This window comes from Lepidochelys kempii, chromosome 3 (assembly GCF_965140265.1).
Source record: "Lepidochelys kempii isolate rLepKem1 chromosome 3, rLepKem1.hap2, whole genome shotgun sequence".
Taxonomy (NCBI): Eukaryota; Metazoa; Chordata; order Testudines; family Cheloniidae; genus Lepidochelys; species Lepidochelys kempii.
The window spans coordinates 85,131,031-85,147,856 of NC_133258.1; the positions used below are offsets into that span (position 1 = coordinate 85,131,031).

The window sequence follows — 16,826 nt, forward strand, 5'->3', positions numbered from 1 at the left end:
AGGAGTGCTGTAGTTTGTGAATATTAAATAATGTTTGTAAAGCACTTTGAAAATTAAAGGCTTTATCCAGCAGTCCTTACTCGGGCAGAACTTCACTTGAAGTCACTATAGGTTCTGCCTAAACACTTCAAGATTTGGCCCCAACACATTATAATTAAGTATAATTATTTAATAATCACAATACCAGTAGTTAAGGATAATTAAAAGGCTAGTTTTATCACCTCTGAATGAGTCATGAGAAGATCATTGAAATAAAGTAGCCTGTTTACATACTGCCTTTACAATTAAAAGCTAATTGAAAACCTGCCTCAAATGATTTGATCAAGATCTCTAAATCAAACAATATTTTGTTCATGTGTCTCCTTCTAGTGGCAGAATATGAAATAAGGCACTCGAATGCACTTGTGTTATTTCTTAAAGCCTTGTGGAATACTGCAGGTCTACTGTCACCAGTGCTGAGGGGGTGATGCTATTACATCAAATTATTGATTCCCATTAAAAAGACAAGCAACACTTGGAATGGAAAAGGCCCATGCACTCTGCTCCCCACCTATCACCCACAGAGTTAGAATTCATGTGCTTTGTAATCTGCCCTGTATTCCTGAAGGGACGGCAAAAGTGCTTCAGAATCCTTTCTGCATTTGGGGGCTGCTCCTCTCCATGAGTCTACCTGCTCATTCACTAGTAGCTCTGGGTAACTGCTCCATGAACGGATTGACTGATTACAGGCCAGGGCCGGTAAATCTCCTGCCTCTGGCAGCCATCAGCTACATGTTCAGTTCAGCCTATGAAAATGAAGCATTCCGGCTGTAAACCCCAGGCGAGCTCGGTTCCCATAGCAGCTTCCATACGAACCCAGCTCGCCTGGCCGCTGGCCAGGGGCAGAAGCGGGAGGAGGCGACGGGAAGTTCTCAAGAGACACGGGCTGCCTGGCAAGGGACACAAGGCTGGGCAGCGGTGGGCCTGCAAGCAGATCACTTAAGATCACCGGGCACTAGCTGAGCGGAGGTCTGGGGTGCCCCCGGCGCCATGTGGAGGCAGCTCACAGTCAGGCCCCAGCCCAATTAGTTTCTGTCTCCGGCTCAGGCCGGCTGACCCCTGACTGCGGAGAGAGCCCAAGGGCCACGTCGCCCCCGCCCTCTCACCCCCTCCCCCATCACAGTCCGCGATCCCCCTCCCTCCCTCCCTCCCTCCCAGCCACGCTCGCCGGGCAGCCGCTTCCCCTCCACGGGCCAGGAACTCACCGCTCCCGCCGGCCTGGCCCAGCCCTCTCACTGCCCCGCCATCCCTCGCCAAGCCCCCTGCGCCCACTGGGCCTCCCGGGCCTGGGGCTGCGCGGCGCCCGTTACCGTTTGCCAAGCGCTACCCGGGGCCCGAGCCCTGTGGCGGGAGCTAGGGGGCGTCTGGAATCTCCCCGCGGGCGGCCCTATGACCCTGGGGCCGGAGGAAACCCCCCAGCAAACCGCCTCCCTCCCTCCCTCCGCGCGCCCTGCAGCCCCTTCCCCGCCCTAGCAAGCGGCTGGAGCAGGACTTCGCCGCTCCGCGCCCCCCGCCTGGGGGGATCGACCCCCGCCCCGATCTGAGCCGTCGGGGGTGGGGCCTTTCCGAATCTAAGATGGCGGCGGCAGGGTCACGTAGTGGGCGCTGAGGCGCCGGCTCGCAGCGGGATCCGGGACATGGCGGCGGCGGCGGCGGGAGCTGAGGAGGAAGAGGAGGAGCAGGTGGGTAGGAGTCCCTAGCAGCGGCGCAGGTATCAGGTGTCTGCGTCTGTGCTCAGGCTCCTTGCTGCTGCCCGGCCTGATTAGTGGTGGGGGGCGGTGTTTGGCTGCCCCTGGGGGCTCGCGTAGGACAGCCCGAGGCTGCGGTCCCCGGCGCTCCTTCCCGTTGTTGCACGCCTGCTGGGTGGCAGCGGAGCTCCCGGGCGGGGCTGGCCCCTGGAGGGTGTGGCAGGGTGGGTGTCTGACTAGGCTGGAAGCGGGGCTGGACACGACGGGAGAGAGAGGAGTCAGTGACAGAGGGTGGGGGGGAGGAGAGCCCTCATTCCTATTTTCCCGCAATATTTGCACCAAATTGGGCAGGCTGTGGCTGTGCCCCCACCCCAGGGCAAGGGGGCAGTCATGCTCCCTGTCCTTCAATCCTGGCTCTCACTGGCGTGGCCTGCAATGTGTTGGAAGTGAGACTGAATACCACCCGACCAAGTCCCACTCCCCCAGCATCCAGACGCCCACGCCGCTGAGACCCCCACACCCAGACCCCTCCTCTGAGCCCCAGCCGCCTTCAGCTCGAAGCCCCTGCAGAGTCCTATTGCCCAGTGATGAGCTGCCAAAATCTTAACAACCGGTTCCCTGTAAAAAGTTCTGATTTGTATGTATTTTTTGTACCAATAGGGTTACCATACATCCATATTTTCCCAGGAAAATATTAAAAATTCCTCCCAGACAGCAATTTAAGAACCAAAAAGCCTGACCTGTCTGGGAAAATACAGATGTATGTTAACCCTGCCTAAAGTTCTTTTTTAAAAAGATGGGCCTGAACTAGAAATGAGCTCTGTTTCATATGTGTGGGTCCCCGCCACTCCCTGGGGGTGTGCTAGGGTGACCAGATGTCCCGATTTTGGGGTCTTATATAGGCTCCTATTACCACCCACCCCCTGTCCTGATTTTTCACACTTGCTGTCTGCACATGTGTGGGTCCCAGCTGCTCCCTGCCCCCCCTCATTGAAGCAGGTGTGCATGGTTACTGCCCTGGGAACTGTAGGGCACCAGTGGGCGTGGGGCCAGCTGCAGACAGCAGCGTGGGACTGGGCTAGCCGGAGACAGGGGATGCGGGGCTGGCTGCAGGCAGGGCAGGGGATGCAGGGCTGGCTGGAGACGGGGTGTGGGGCTGGCTGGCTTCGGGCAGGGCTGCAGGGGGATGTGGCAGGGGTTGGCTGGAGACGGGGGGTGTGGGGCTGGCTAGCTTCGGGTTGGGGGGTGCGGCAGGGGCTGGCTGCGGGCAGGGCAGGGGGTGCGGGGGTGCCTGGAGACAGGCTGGCTGCGGGCAGGGCAGGGGGTGCGGGGGTAGCTGGAGACAAGGGCTGGCTGCAGGCAGGGTGGTGGGTACTCACGGGGAGAGTGGCTTGGAGAAGCCCGAGCAGCAGGACGCAGCCCAGGCCCAGCAGAGCAGCCGGGGACCCACCAGGCAGCAGCGGGAGGGTCGGGGGAGCAGCAGCAGCAACAGGGCTCATGTGCAGAGCCAGGCGGCAGCCCACATGGCTCCCGCAGCGCAGCGCCCCCGATGGCCGGAGGAGGAATTACATCACTTCCGGGCCGGAGCCCATCAAAGCCTCAGCGCCCCCTCCAGAGAAGCGGGTTAACAACCGGTTCTAAAACTGCTTCAGAATTTAACAACCGGTTCGTGCGAACCGGCTCCAGCTCATCACTGCTATTGCCTCTACACCTAGGACCCCGCCCCCGCCACGAACCTCTGTGCATCCACATCCTCCCCACTGAGCTGCCTGCACCCAGATTGTCCCACACACCACCCTCTCCCCCACACCTGAATCCCCTCACACTGAGTCCCTCCACACTTGGATCCTGCCTGCCCCACAGCTGGTGCAGAAGAGCAGGGTTCTAGGGTGTTTCTGGGGCAGACCTGGGCCTTATGGTGTGGCAGGGTCGGGTGTAGCCTCACTGCTGAGTCCGTGTCCTGGGCGTGGGGAGGCTGCAGGTGATCTCCCACCTTTGTGTAGCCAGTGGCCTGTGATTCCCACTGCCATGCTGGAGCCTCTGCATTTATTTATTGACAAATAAAACTTGCAGAATTTTAAAATATTATGCACATAATTTTTAATTTTTTTGGCACAGAATGCCCTCAGGAATATCCTATGTACCTGCTACTGTAGCAGTTAGCACAGACTCATAGAATTGTACGGCTGGAAGAGACCCTGAGGGGTCAGCGAGTCCAGCGGTTCTCAACCAGGGGTCCACAGCCCCTGGGAGCCTGCAAGCTCTTTCAAGGAGGCCGTGGAGCCCTGCAGCTGAAGCCCCAATCCCTGGTGCCCCCCGCCCCCCATTTCCCCCACGGGACTGAACCTGGGAGGTGTGGGGCTGAATCCTGGAGCCCCGAGCCCTGGTACTCCCTGTGCGGCAGAAGCCCTGAGCCCATGGGCAGAGTTGGAGACATGGAGGGCATTGCTCCCCTTCCCAAAAAAATAATAAACTGCAGCACAAGAGCATGGCAGCCCTGGGGGCAGCTCCCCTCCTCCCCCACATCTCTTCTCCCTGGCCAGGTCGGAGGCAGGAAGCTGGAGCCCTCGCTGGTGCCATGGAGCAGGCAGCGGCAGCGTTCCCTCCTCTCCTGCTGGTGCCCCAGGTTGAAGCTGCTTCTCAGCTCCCAGCCCTGTTTGCTCCCAAAGAAGCAGCCGGTAAGAGCCCACCCAGATGGGGAGACCCTGCTCCATGGCTGGCAGACCCCTCTGGGAACAGGGATCATAGGGGAGTCCTCACAGCACACAGCCCCTAATACCCCTCTCCCTACACCCTGATCTACGCCCTCCCTGACCCTGAGCTATCCCCTGCCTGCACACAGCCCCTAACACTCCTCTCTCTGCACTGAGCTATCGCCTTGCCTGCATACAGTCCCTAATACCCGTCTCTCTGCACCCTGAGCTATCCCCTTCCTGCACCCAGCCCCTAGCCACCCCCTCCATTCACCCACACAGCCACCCCCTGTGGGCACACAGCCCCAGCTACCCCCTTCCTGCACCCTAAACTGTTTTCAAACTTTTTGAGCTAAGCCCTCCACCTTTGAGTTATAATTTTTGGTTGCTTCCCCGCCCCCCCTCAACCCAGACAGGCTGTGTGGCCTGCTGAGATGAGTCAGGGGATGGAGGTTGCACTCCATCCCTGTATCCCACCATGTGGAGGTGGCTTGAGCCCCGCTGGCCCCTGCCCACTCCCCAAAATAGAAGTCAAACTATGCCTATGCCTATGCCCAAGGCCCCTGCCCCGAGACCCCTCCCCTCCACCCCCCGCCACCGCTGGGCCCTAGAGTTTTTATAGCATGTCGAGGGAGGCCTCAGAGAGAAAAAGGTTGAGAACCCTGATCTAGTCCAGCCCCATGTGCTGAGATAACACCAAGTAAACCTAGACCTTCCCTCACAGATGTGTGTCCAATCTGTTCTTAAAAGCCTCTGCTGATGGAGATTTCACATACTCCTTTGGAAGCCTATTATAGAAATTAACTAGTCTTGTCATTCAAAAATTTTTCCTACTAGCTAACCTACATTTCATTTGCTGCTGATTAAGCCCATTATTTCTTACCTTACCTTAAGTGGACATGGAGAACAATCGATCACTGTCCCCTTGTAGGTTTCAGAGTAGCAGCCGTGCTAGTCTGTATCCCTAAAAAGAAAAGGAGGACTTGTGGCACTTTAGAGACTAACAAATTTATTAGACCATAAGCTTTTGTGAGATACAGCAGAAGACTTATCAGGATCTCCCCCCCCCCCCCCTTTTTTTTCCCCCTAGAGTAAACATGTACAGTTTTCTTAACCTTTCCTCGTAGGTCAGGTTTTCTAAACCTTTTACATTGTTGTTGCTTTCACCTTGACTCTCTCCAATTTATCCCTATCTTTCTTGAAGTGTGGTGCTCAGAACTGGATACAAATATTCCAGCTGAGGCCAGGTCACTCTTGCCAAGTAGAGAGGGACAGATACCTCCTGTATCCTACGTGTGAAACTCCTGTTAATACACCTCAGAACATTAGCCTTTTTTGCAACTGCAACACGTAGTTGGCTCTCATTCAGTTTGTGATCCATAGTAATCCCCAAACCGTTTTCAGCAGTACTACTGCCTACCCAGTTATTTCCCATTTTGTAGTTGTGCATTTGATTTTTTCTTCTTAAGTGCAATACTTTTCATTTGTCTTTATTTAATTTCATTTTACTAATTTCAGATTAATTCTGCAATTTGTCAAGGTAATTTTGAATTCTTAGCGTAGCCTAGCCTATTCTCCAAAGTGATTGCAAGCCCTCCTAGCTCGGTATCATCTGCAAGTTTTATGAGCATTCTTATGATTGTTTACAAATGGTAACATTTTATAGTGTAGAGCAGCAGGCCTTTGACGCTCCAGAAGAATGCAGGTTATGATAGTGGCTTTCATAATGTGGACACCAATCAGCTAGGAAGTGGACTGACACCAGTTCATTTCACACAGGATACTGGAACTGGTGTTGTTTGTATTAGGGTAATACCTACAGTGCACAACTGATATCAGGTCCCAGTTGTGATAGGCACTATACAAACATACAAGGTGGTCCCTCTCCCAAAAAGGTTACATTCTAAATAGACAAGATACTTCAAGGGTGGAAGGGGAAACTGAGGTACAGTGAGGTGAAATGACTGCCCAAGATCACAGAAAGTTAGTGGTGGAAAGCGAAGTAGAACTCAAGTCTCCCAAGTCCATTTGGAACTTTTATCCATTGCACTGCATTGCCTCTCCAATGGAGTCATGTTTTAAAAATCTTCCAATTATAACAAATCTAGTTTTTATTTGAGATGTTTATTTTTGTGATAGCAGAGGACTGTGATGGCAAAGTCAGATAGTTACATGTAGACAACTGAAACTAGAAAAGAGACTTTACTGTATTATATAGGAGGAAGAACTTTGAAAATAATACTGATACTGTCACATTATTTTACCATAACCTTAAAAAAAAGAGTAATAGCTACTCGTAAGCTGTAAAATCAAACTTGCAATATTTCCTTTGCCACACTTTTAAAATTAAATTGTGTGTTCACTGATGATTATTATAAGATTGGTCATGGAAAATGGGCATCTATCTCTTATCTTCAGAAAAAGACTGGCAAAGATCTGTCAACACCATTTTCTCCTCCTATACTCCCCATCCCCTGAAATTAAGGAATTACAAGAACAAATTAAATGGAAACACATTGTAAATAGATAGAAGGAGAAAAAATTAAACTTTATAATTAACCTATAGAATTCACGCTACAGTCTATAATTGGTAAATGTTGAAGCATTGTAAGATTTAATTAAAAATATGAATAAGTATAATATGTGCTGTTACGCTAGCTAGCATAAAATTATAAGAGCTGTCGGTCCTTATTCTTCCAGGTATAAACTGAACATTATCTGAGGTCGAATACAAACAGCCTTCAAATTCAGTTGTGGTTTTGGTGACATGGACAGAACTGTGTACTAGTTGGATATTACTTTGCTCTGGTATAGCAATATCTTTGTGTTGTTTTGCAAACAAACAATATAGGTCAAATTTTGGTTCTACAAAGTAATAGACGTATCTGTGTTCATGTTAAAGTTGTTCATTTATTTAGTGTTCTAAATATATGATGAATGAGCTTTATACGTTTATGTTGCAGGAACAGCTGGTCGTGGTAGAATTATCAGGAATTATTGATTCAGACTTCCTAGAAAAATGTGAAAACAAATGCAAGATTTTGGTGAGTTTGACTACAACATATTAGTAAAGAGGCAAGTTTTTATTTTCGTGAACAAGGAGAAATTTTAGAGCCTCATTGAACTCAGTGGGCTTTGGATCAAACTTTTAGTGTAGAAATATGCAGACTATATGAGCGATAAACTACCCATGGTCTGTGCACAGAGCAATTAGCATCAGTGGGCAATGTGAATGCATATCAAAAGTTCCCTTTGGCCTGTGAATATACTGTTATGCAAAACTTAGGGTATAACTTTCAAAAACACCCAAGTGACTTAAACCACACAAACAAACACAGTATTTTTAAATAGTGAAAACCATTTACTCTTGTCAGACACTACTAAACTTTTCCAGTTTTTGTATCTTATACAGTAGTACAGGGATCTACATTTTGTATCCTACTTTGATGTTATCAGTTTTAGCAGGAAAAACAAAACCCCAAGCTTAGCCTCAGAAGACTTTTTTTTAAAAGTTACTTTTTGGAAATATTTGTGAGAGAATCTCATTAATTTGTATTAACAACTGTGCTACCCACTGTGGATTTTACAAAATTAACATGAAAGGCCCTCATCTCACAAACAAGTAACTTAACTTTACACATCTGAATAGTCTCACTGATGAGGCCAAACAAATATAATTGTATCTATCAAGGTCAGTACATTACAACAAATATGCTTTGTTCAAGTATTTATTTTAAGCATAGTTTAATTTTAATTATACTTCACAGTATACTAGGAAAAATAATGAAATATCAGTAATGAGGCATCACTATAGTACTACACTGGATCCTCGCTAGAACGCAGGGTTCGGGATCCATGCGCGGTACCGCGTTATGGTGGGGGCCGCGTTACCATGGATCCCAATTTAAATCACTGCGACAGCGCTATATGCGAATCCGCGCTATAGCGATGCGTGCTATAGCAGAGGTCCGCTGTAGTTACTAATGAGACACCCAGTTTTGAATCTTTGCTAAGAAATGGAGTGTGACTCGGTGTGCCTGGGGCAGCCCTTACTGAAAATGTCAAGGTCAGAGGAGGCTGCGTAAGGGAGAGCAGACACTCCCAAACTGAAAAGGAGTACAAACTGGTGGTTAACACTGAAGTTAAACTCACCAACCAGTCACAAAACTTCTGATCCCCAACGCTGGTTATTGAGAAGCTAAAAAAAAAAAAAGTCACACAGCTCCTTTTATTGCATTCCAGTTCTCTGATTCCCAATCAGCTCCTAGATCCAGTACAGTGAGAAGTTATTTAAAAACTCTGCTCACTATACAAAATGTTCTTCTGACCCCAAAGGGTCAGCCACATCACCAGGTTAATGTTATTTTGGATCTTACCTAAAATACCATGCTGCTAGTCTATCCTTTAGTGTCTAAAACTAAAGGTTTATTATAAGGAAAAAAGAAAGAACAAGAAGAGATTTGTTAAATGGTAAAGCAATCAGATAAATACAGAGACTTCAAAGTCCATATATCAGGTTCTTAGTATCAGGCTCAGTATTCCAGGATGGGTCATTCAGTCCTTTGTTCAGAACTTCGTTTGTAGAAAAGTTACTCCAGAAGTAAGAAGCAGAAATTAATACAACATGGAGATGATGCAGCTGCCCTTTATATTCCTTTTGCCATCTGGCTTGTACTTCCTGTGTCCCAAACTCAAGCTTCACAGCACAAGGCATGGAAAAGCCTTAAAGTTCTCTATCTATAGGCATGCCCCTACTCGTCCTGCTGACTCAGAAGGTGTAGCCCCTGGCTCCTTTCAGTGGGTTCTTTGTATAGCTGATGATCCTCATGGGCCATCGAACAGGCGAGCAATGCTGATGTCTGGGAGTGTCACCTAGAAATACACAGATATACCATACATATCGTATAACTCACAATAAAAGGTGAATCAAACATATAAATGAGATTATCATACTTGGCAAAGCATAACATTTTCACGTGGCATATCTGGTAAGATATTAAGATTCCTTGGAATTTTACAATATTGGTATGAACAATATCATAAAGTGTCTCCCATATTCCATACAGCGTCACATGGAGTAGTGTTTTTTCTGAGAACATTTCAGGCTTATGAAGTGAGAATACGTGAGCTTCTGTTGTTTTTTCAGTTTTAAGGTTGCTTGTGTTCTGATAGTGATTCAGAAAATTAATTTTTATGTGTACTTAAAGTATTTCGATTCACCATTAAGAGTTCTTCTGATCTTGGAACTGATTCTCCCTCTGATGTCTTCCTTAATTTGTGACATCATAATTGGGTTGTGTGGAGAGGACTGATATTACAAACTGAGGATTGTGATTCTGTATGAAGAATAAGCAGGAAGAACCAATAACCTGTTAGATTATAAATCTTGTCCCTATGCCCTGTGTAGTTGGAAGGGCTCAGAGCCAGCACAACTTATAAGGTTCTGTTGCAAAAGGGAGAGCAGGATTTTGGAACCTCATGCAAGGGTTCCAACCTCTATGCTGCAAGGCTATGTTCAGAAGGGACTTCCAGCATCCCTGCATGCAACTGGGCTTTAGGAAGGTGTATACTCAGTAAATCCTCTGGCCATCTCTACCCACCCCCCCTCCAAACCATGCCTCCCCAACCCAAAAAATACACTCCCAAAATGAATGTACAGGAGCCACAGAAGCTATTGTAAACCTGAAGTTGCATTAATGGCAATGAAATAGATTTTGTACTGAACTGCAGTCAGAGTAAGGATTTCTTCCACCCTCTTGTCCACACAGAAATCCCCCAGTATGCAGCCCTGAAAAGGTTTTGTCCCTTAGGGAATCATTTATTTTCCATGCAAGTAAATTTAGTAATATAAAACTCTGAGTTAAAATACTGTTTTCCCTGAGGCAATTACATAAAGTGCTTTTGAAAAGCTGTTAATAAATAGGAGATTGGATACAGGTTAGTTTATGCTCCTTTGGACTTCTTGCAACTGCCTCTTCCCTCAACATGCTGTAGCCTTTTCCAGGTCAAAGACTTTTTAAAAGGATTCAGTCAACTCAGTGGGACATCATCAACTGGAAAATAGTGTTTGTCTTAAAATCATGTACCAAGTATAATTAATATAACATCTAAAGTTACTATGATTGAAAGAAGTTATCACCCCCAAAATATTTCTGTTTGTTTACTTTGTTTCACAGCATTTTGTGTATAGTCAGGTTCACTATTTCTTTTGTATAGTCACTTCCTTGTTGATTGTGAGACACGCTCACAGAAATGGGAGAAAAAAAACACTTTAAAAATAGGGGAAAGTGATTGTAAAACCACAGAAACCTGTAGAAGGAAACAGAAGCAGGGCTAGTCCTGGAAACCATTTTTAACTCACTTTTAGAAATTTGCTTGATGTTAAATTGACGGTGTCCCTTTATTTTCAGAGAGCTGCTTGTTAAATAATATAAATAATAGCTTCCTACCGCTGCCATTGGACTGCTGATGTGCCTGCGTGTTGTTCAGGTGTTTGTGTACTCATGCAACCTTTTTGTCTCCTGCACACCTTTCTCATTTGCTTACCTAATTTTCCGAGATATACTGTATATCTGTTTCATCTAAATCTCACAGTTTAAGAAGCTTTTGAATCTATACACTGAAAAGAAAGTTTCCTTTGTTTGTGTATGTTCGTTTTTCTCCCCATATTAATCTCAGTGTGATAGAATAGACTTGATTTACTATCGCTAGCTTGCATTCCATATTGCTTTTTTGTCTTGTACTGCATATACCATGTCAGGGAATCTGTATATAATGCTGGTTTTACTGTACTTGGCATACCAGTTTACCAGTTGTTTTCTCTAGTCTTGGTGCCTTGCCTTGACTAGCTGAAGCATGACTTCCATGTAATTTCTGTCTATCCTTGTTTGTAGGGAATAGACACAGAGAGGCCCATTTTGCAAGTGGACAGATATGTCTTTGCTGGGGAGTATGAAGGTAGGAAAAGATTATATGGATGAAACTGCTCATTTTCAGTGTGACATACAGGGCCCAATCATGAGAGATACTGATCATCCTCAATTTCCATTGACTTCAGTGGAGGTGGAGAGCACTCAGGTTTTTGAAGTACTGGGCCTTTGGCAAATAACCTCTGTTATTTCTCAGCTAACTGTCCTTTGTTCTCCATAGATACCCTTGGAACCTGTGTGGTGTTTGAAGAAAATGCAGAACAAGGTAAGTGATACATCTTTTATGTTCTGGCTTGTATCTGAGCTGACGCTGTAAGGTTCAGATAATTTTCATGTTTCAGATGATGTGGATGTTCACTAAAATGAATCAATTAATTTTTATTTATAGTGGACGCAGAAGGAAACCAAAAGCTACAGCTGAAATACAAGTGCCACACAATGAAGAAGCTGAACATGACACGGACGCTTCTGACTGAAAAGAAGGAAGGAGAAGAGAGCGTAGGTTAGTGCACCTGGTCTTGTATGTGGGAACATGTGAGGTCGTCCTAGGACTAAACCTTATCTTTGATACCAGGCTGGAGACAAAAATTAGTTTGACCATTTAGTGCCAATAAGTATCCAAGGAATTAAGGGATACAAGCTTTCCGTTCTTAAACAACAACATCATATATAAACAAATTAACTGAACTAAAAAATGATAGCTATTTGTAAAGCTTCCTGTGATTTTGGCCAAACTACTTTCCATTTTTATATGCATTTCTGTAGGCAAATTAAGTTCTGGTGCACTTGCTTCAATGTCGTTGTACCATTTCACACCAGGGTTAAATTTTGCCTTTCATCTCTAGGCCGGAAGTCAATGCTGTTTCTGTATTTAGATATTTACAGTAATACTGCTCCTAGCAATGTCTTATTCCCAATTGTTCCTGCTATTTTGCTTATACACAGGGTTAGGAATAAAGAGCCATTTTATGCTAAATTTATACATATTCTGCTGGAAGATTACATTTTATGGTATTAAAAAGTCATCTTGTGAGCGATCTAGATGTGAAGATCTGATCACAGATGGGATGACTTTTACCCATAAGATGTAACATTTCCTTTCCCCACCTAATACTACCTATTGATTTATTAAGAAATCATTCATTTTAAAAGTTAGTGGCAGGTGGGTTGCTTAATTAAAACAATGCCACTGTAGGAAATGTTCTAATTGAACTCTCAAGCTTCCTCACAAGCAATTCAATGCTTGCACATGACAAACACTCAATACTCATACATTCAGCACTTGACACATTTTGATTACTGTATATTGAGCATGTGTGACTTCTGAAGAGCATACTTACATGAGGGAAGAAATACCAGTTCCATTAGTAATCTGTATTTGTTTTTAATAAACTGGTCTACAGACCTGCAGTACCACTTTTCATTCGTAGTCATTCTTAGATGTTTTCAGGTGCCATGTTCCATCAAGTTATTTGATAGTCTAAACTTAAATTAACATGATAGTCTCCATTCTGCATCAGTAAAATATATTCTTAGCATCTTGAATCGTATGGAAACTGTTTTGGAACTTGCATAGGTGCTGTGTGGCACCTAGATACAACAGTGTTGGCACAGTACAAAATAAATACTGAAGAATAGTAAACTAATGTCTGTGTGATCCACTATTTCACTGGTATTATAAATAATTGGGAAACCAACCTTTGAATGAAAAGGATTTCCCCCTCCCAGTATTTATAATGCAAGTGGAATTTTCTGTCAGCATATAAATGTACTGATTCTAAGATAAATAGGAATTGGAAAAGGATTATCTTGTTAAATAATAGTTTTTAGTTATCTCAGACACACTTACTTAGTTAACCAAGACACAGCCCTAGCTTTCAGGGAAACCTCAACAACCACAAAAACTAGTGGCCTCAACTCCTGAATGTATGGTGGGACTCAGCCCAAAGATAAAGATCTACATTCTTGAAAGATGTCATTCCCATCCCAGTCATTCTTTTGGATTAGGCAAGGAAATGTTGACCTTTACAACTTTGTACCATTTATTTTTATGTATCACTGCTGTGGAAGAATGAAAAGCTATTAGATGAACAAACAGAACCAGCATGAGAGACGCACACAAAACTCAAATGCCAGTAAATCAACAGAAGGCATACCCATTAAGCAGCCCTCTTTGTTTTGATGTATTTTTGGTTTTAATCTCTTGGAGTGTACTGTAATTGAGTGACCCCGTTTGTGACAGCAATAAGTACCATAAAAATTCATATATTGCCAAATTTTAGAAATGTAATAGGTTTAGCTGGTGGTGTAATAGTTATGTAGAAGAGGACAGGACAAGGAGTAATGGTCTCAAGTTGCAGTGGGGGAGGTTTAGGTTGGATATTAGGAAAAACTTTTTCATTAGGAGGGTGGTGAAACACTGGAATGCGTTACCTAGGGAGGTGGTAGAATCTCCTTCCTTAGAAGTTTTTAAGGTCAGGCTTGACAAAGCCCAGGCTGGGATGATTTAATTGGGGATCGGTCCTGCTTTGAGTTGGACTAGATGACCTCCTGAGGTCCCTTCCAACCCTGATATTCTATGATTCTATGTTTTACACAGCACATGGGAGACCATATCTCGATTCTTGGTACCTTCCTAGGTTGAAAATACTCAGGAGTCAGCAGCAGTAGCTTGTGCGTTGGAGGTGGACAGGTGTTGAGTCTCCTAATAGGAAACACTGGCTGATTTGAAGAAGCAGTAGAGCTAAGAGCTTGTTGGGGGCACTGCTCAGCTAGAAGAACAATAGTTCTGATAATTAGCTCTCAAGTGCAAAGCAAATGAAAATGGCTGATTAGAAATCATCTATATGATGGGGATTCTGAAGACCCTCCCTCAGTTCTTAGACAAAAAATGTTATATTGGAGACATAAACCAGTATAAGCAAGCAAACAAACCTTCTACCCCTCAGAGTTTTATGCTGTATTGCTTCAAGACAGTGAAACTTAAGCTGCTATTTGTCTTAACTAAGAATTTTTCTCCTCACTTCAGCATGTGAGGATCATAGTGAAAATAGGTCCGTCTTATGCAGCAGAAGGAAGTAAGGACATTTGGGAGGGATTTTACTGTTTCCAGTTTGGAAAATGGGTCACAGGCAGTTTCCTTTCTTTCCCTCAAGCCTCTTTGTAGCAGAAGCTTATGGCACACACCACCTCATATATAATGTTGTTTTTTCTCAAACATAACATTATTGCATATTTCTAGTTATTGTTTAAGGCTAAAACAATGAACTCGTGAAACTAAGAAAATGTCGTCTTGCTGTTAAAATCTCTCCTCCCCGTTTCACTAGTTTATCTTTTTTCTGACCAGGTGGTGTGGAGTGGTTACAGATTAAAGACAAAGATTTCTCATACAGCAGACCTAATATGATTTGTAGTTTTCTGCACCAAAAGGAAGATTCTGAGGAGGCAGCTCAGGCCCAGGACAAACTGGCAGACGAGTTGGAGGGAGAGGTCAGTGACAAAGGGAACTCTGGCCTAACTTACGAACTGGAGAAGCAGCATAGCATGGAAATGGATGACTCTATCCCTCTCCTTGATAGCCCTGCCTCTGAAGCAGAAAACTCTCCTTCAGGAAGTGCTCAAGACAATACCTTAGATGATGCTCCTAGGTGATGATGTCAAATCTGCAGCGTCTAGAAGTGAGGATGAATGGAGTTAGTTAATATTATGAACCAAACTTTTAAAGTCACTTCAACCTGACCTCCACTTTATGGGAGTAATTAATAGTGAGTGCAAAACTGCACCCACAAATTTGGAAGCCATTTTTGGGTCTTGAATGTGATGATTTTAGTATCTGTCTCTGTGTTAAATATACATGCATTTCCAGCTAGCATCTTTACCTCTGAGTTGAAGAACAGGAACAAATGACTAAATGAGAAGGAGACACCATAGAAAAACTCTGATGCACTGCACAGCCATGAATATCAATAAAAGTAAATCTTTTCTTTGTAAGATATCTGTTGCAAAATAAAGCCTTGACATTTTCAGTTATTATTTCAGCTTGGGGTTTCATGTCCTTACCCATGTGGATGCTCCTCCCAGGAAATGCTATACAAGTGACCTATTTGCTAAGATTGGTGGGCACCATACAAAACTCATCTGAGTTGTTTTTGGTAGCCTATTTCTTTCCTCCCTCCACTGCATATGGTCCCCAATAGGAGACCACTTCTGGTCAAAATGTTTCTATCAGCAGTTGAAGTCTGCAAGTGATCTAGGGGTTTAATCTTGTTCTGTCAACAAAAGGCAAAATGTATTCTTCACTTAATTTTATTGTAACATCTCACTGAGCTTACTAGAACCTCACTTAACCCTGTTTTGTCCAGCTTGCACCTGTCATTCATTGATATACACTTGACTTTATATATAGTACTACTAAAGGGACTGTAACGAAGCTGCCTTTGGTGGGACACTTCTAAGAGTATCAATTCAGGACAAATTGCTTAGAGCAAGGCAGTCACAGCCCCAGGCTGGTGGTTCTCCACCTCTAAGACACGCTAAACCAGCCAAACAGAGAGGACTTCAGTCTCCCCCCACTGGCTAACCACAAGTCACACAAGCAATTCCCTTAGACACTTCAGTTTCCCGGTATCACCACCAGTGCCACTCGTTATGGGGACGAATGGTTATGAAAACCAATACCCCAGTAAAAAAAGGTTCTCCCAATCCCAAAGGACCAAGCTCCAGAGCCAGATCAATATACCCGTCAGATCTTACCCACAAATCACGCTATTGCTAATTCTTTAGAATCTAAAATCTAAAGGTTTATTCATAAAAGGAAAGAAATATAGAAGAGAGCTAAAATTGGTTAAATGGAATCAATTACATACAGTAATGACAAAGTTCTTGGTTCAGGCTTGTAGCAGTGATGGAATAAACTTCAGGTTCAAATCAAGTCTCTGGAGTACATCCACAGCTGGGATGGGTCTTTCAACCCTTTGTTCAGAGCTTCAGTTTGTAGCAAGGTTCCTCCAGAGGTCAGAGGCAGGATTGAAGACAAGATGGAGGGGTTTTCAGGGCCTTTTATATTCTCTGCCCGGAAGGATCCCTCTTTGTTCTTACTGTGGAAAATCACAGCAGCAAGATGGTGCTTGGAGTCACATGGGCAAGTCACATGTCCATTCATGACTCAGTTTGCAGGCCGATGCCATTGTTTACATGAAGAAAAGGAGTACTTGTGGCACCTTAGAGACTAACCAATTTATTTGAGCATAAGCTTTTGTGAGCTACAGCTCACTTCATCGGATGTGGATTGTCGTCTCCCAAAGTTCATTGTCAGTTAAGCGTTCCTTGATTGGGCACTTACTGAGAATAGTCCTTTCTCAAGAAGCTGACCAAATGCTTCACTGAGACTACTTAGAATCAAAACACATTGAGATACCAGTACGTAGCCAATATTCATAACTTCAGCTACAAAATGATACACACCTACAGAGAGCATA

At 44.8% G+C, this 16,826-nt stretch overlaps 1 protein-coding gene across 2 annotated transcripts; it reads left to right on the plus strand.

Annotated features, from left to right (window-relative positions):
* Nucleotides 1-886: 886 nt before the first annotated feature.
* On the plus strand, nt 887-15,381 carry GTF3C6 (general transcription factor IIIC subunit 6). 2 transcript variants are annotated; one of them, XM_073337050.1, is made up of 6 exons: nt 887-1,721; nt 7,390-7,464; nt 11,314-11,377; nt 11,570-11,614; nt 11,738-11,851; nt 14,696-15,381. In XM_073337050.1, exons 1-6 carry the CDS (start codon nt 1,677-1,679, stop codon nt 14,998-15,000), a joined length of 648 nt encoding a protein of 215 aa, XP_073193151.1. In that variant the 5' UTR covers nt 887-1,676; the 3' UTR covers nt 15,001-15,381. The 2 variants fall into 2 exon arrangements, with proteins under 2 accessions (XP_073193151.1, XP_073193150.1); XM_073337049.1 differs by having other exon boundaries at nt 892-1,721; nt 7,384-7,464.
* The last annotated feature ends 1,445 nt before the right edge of the window (nt 15,382-16,826 follow it).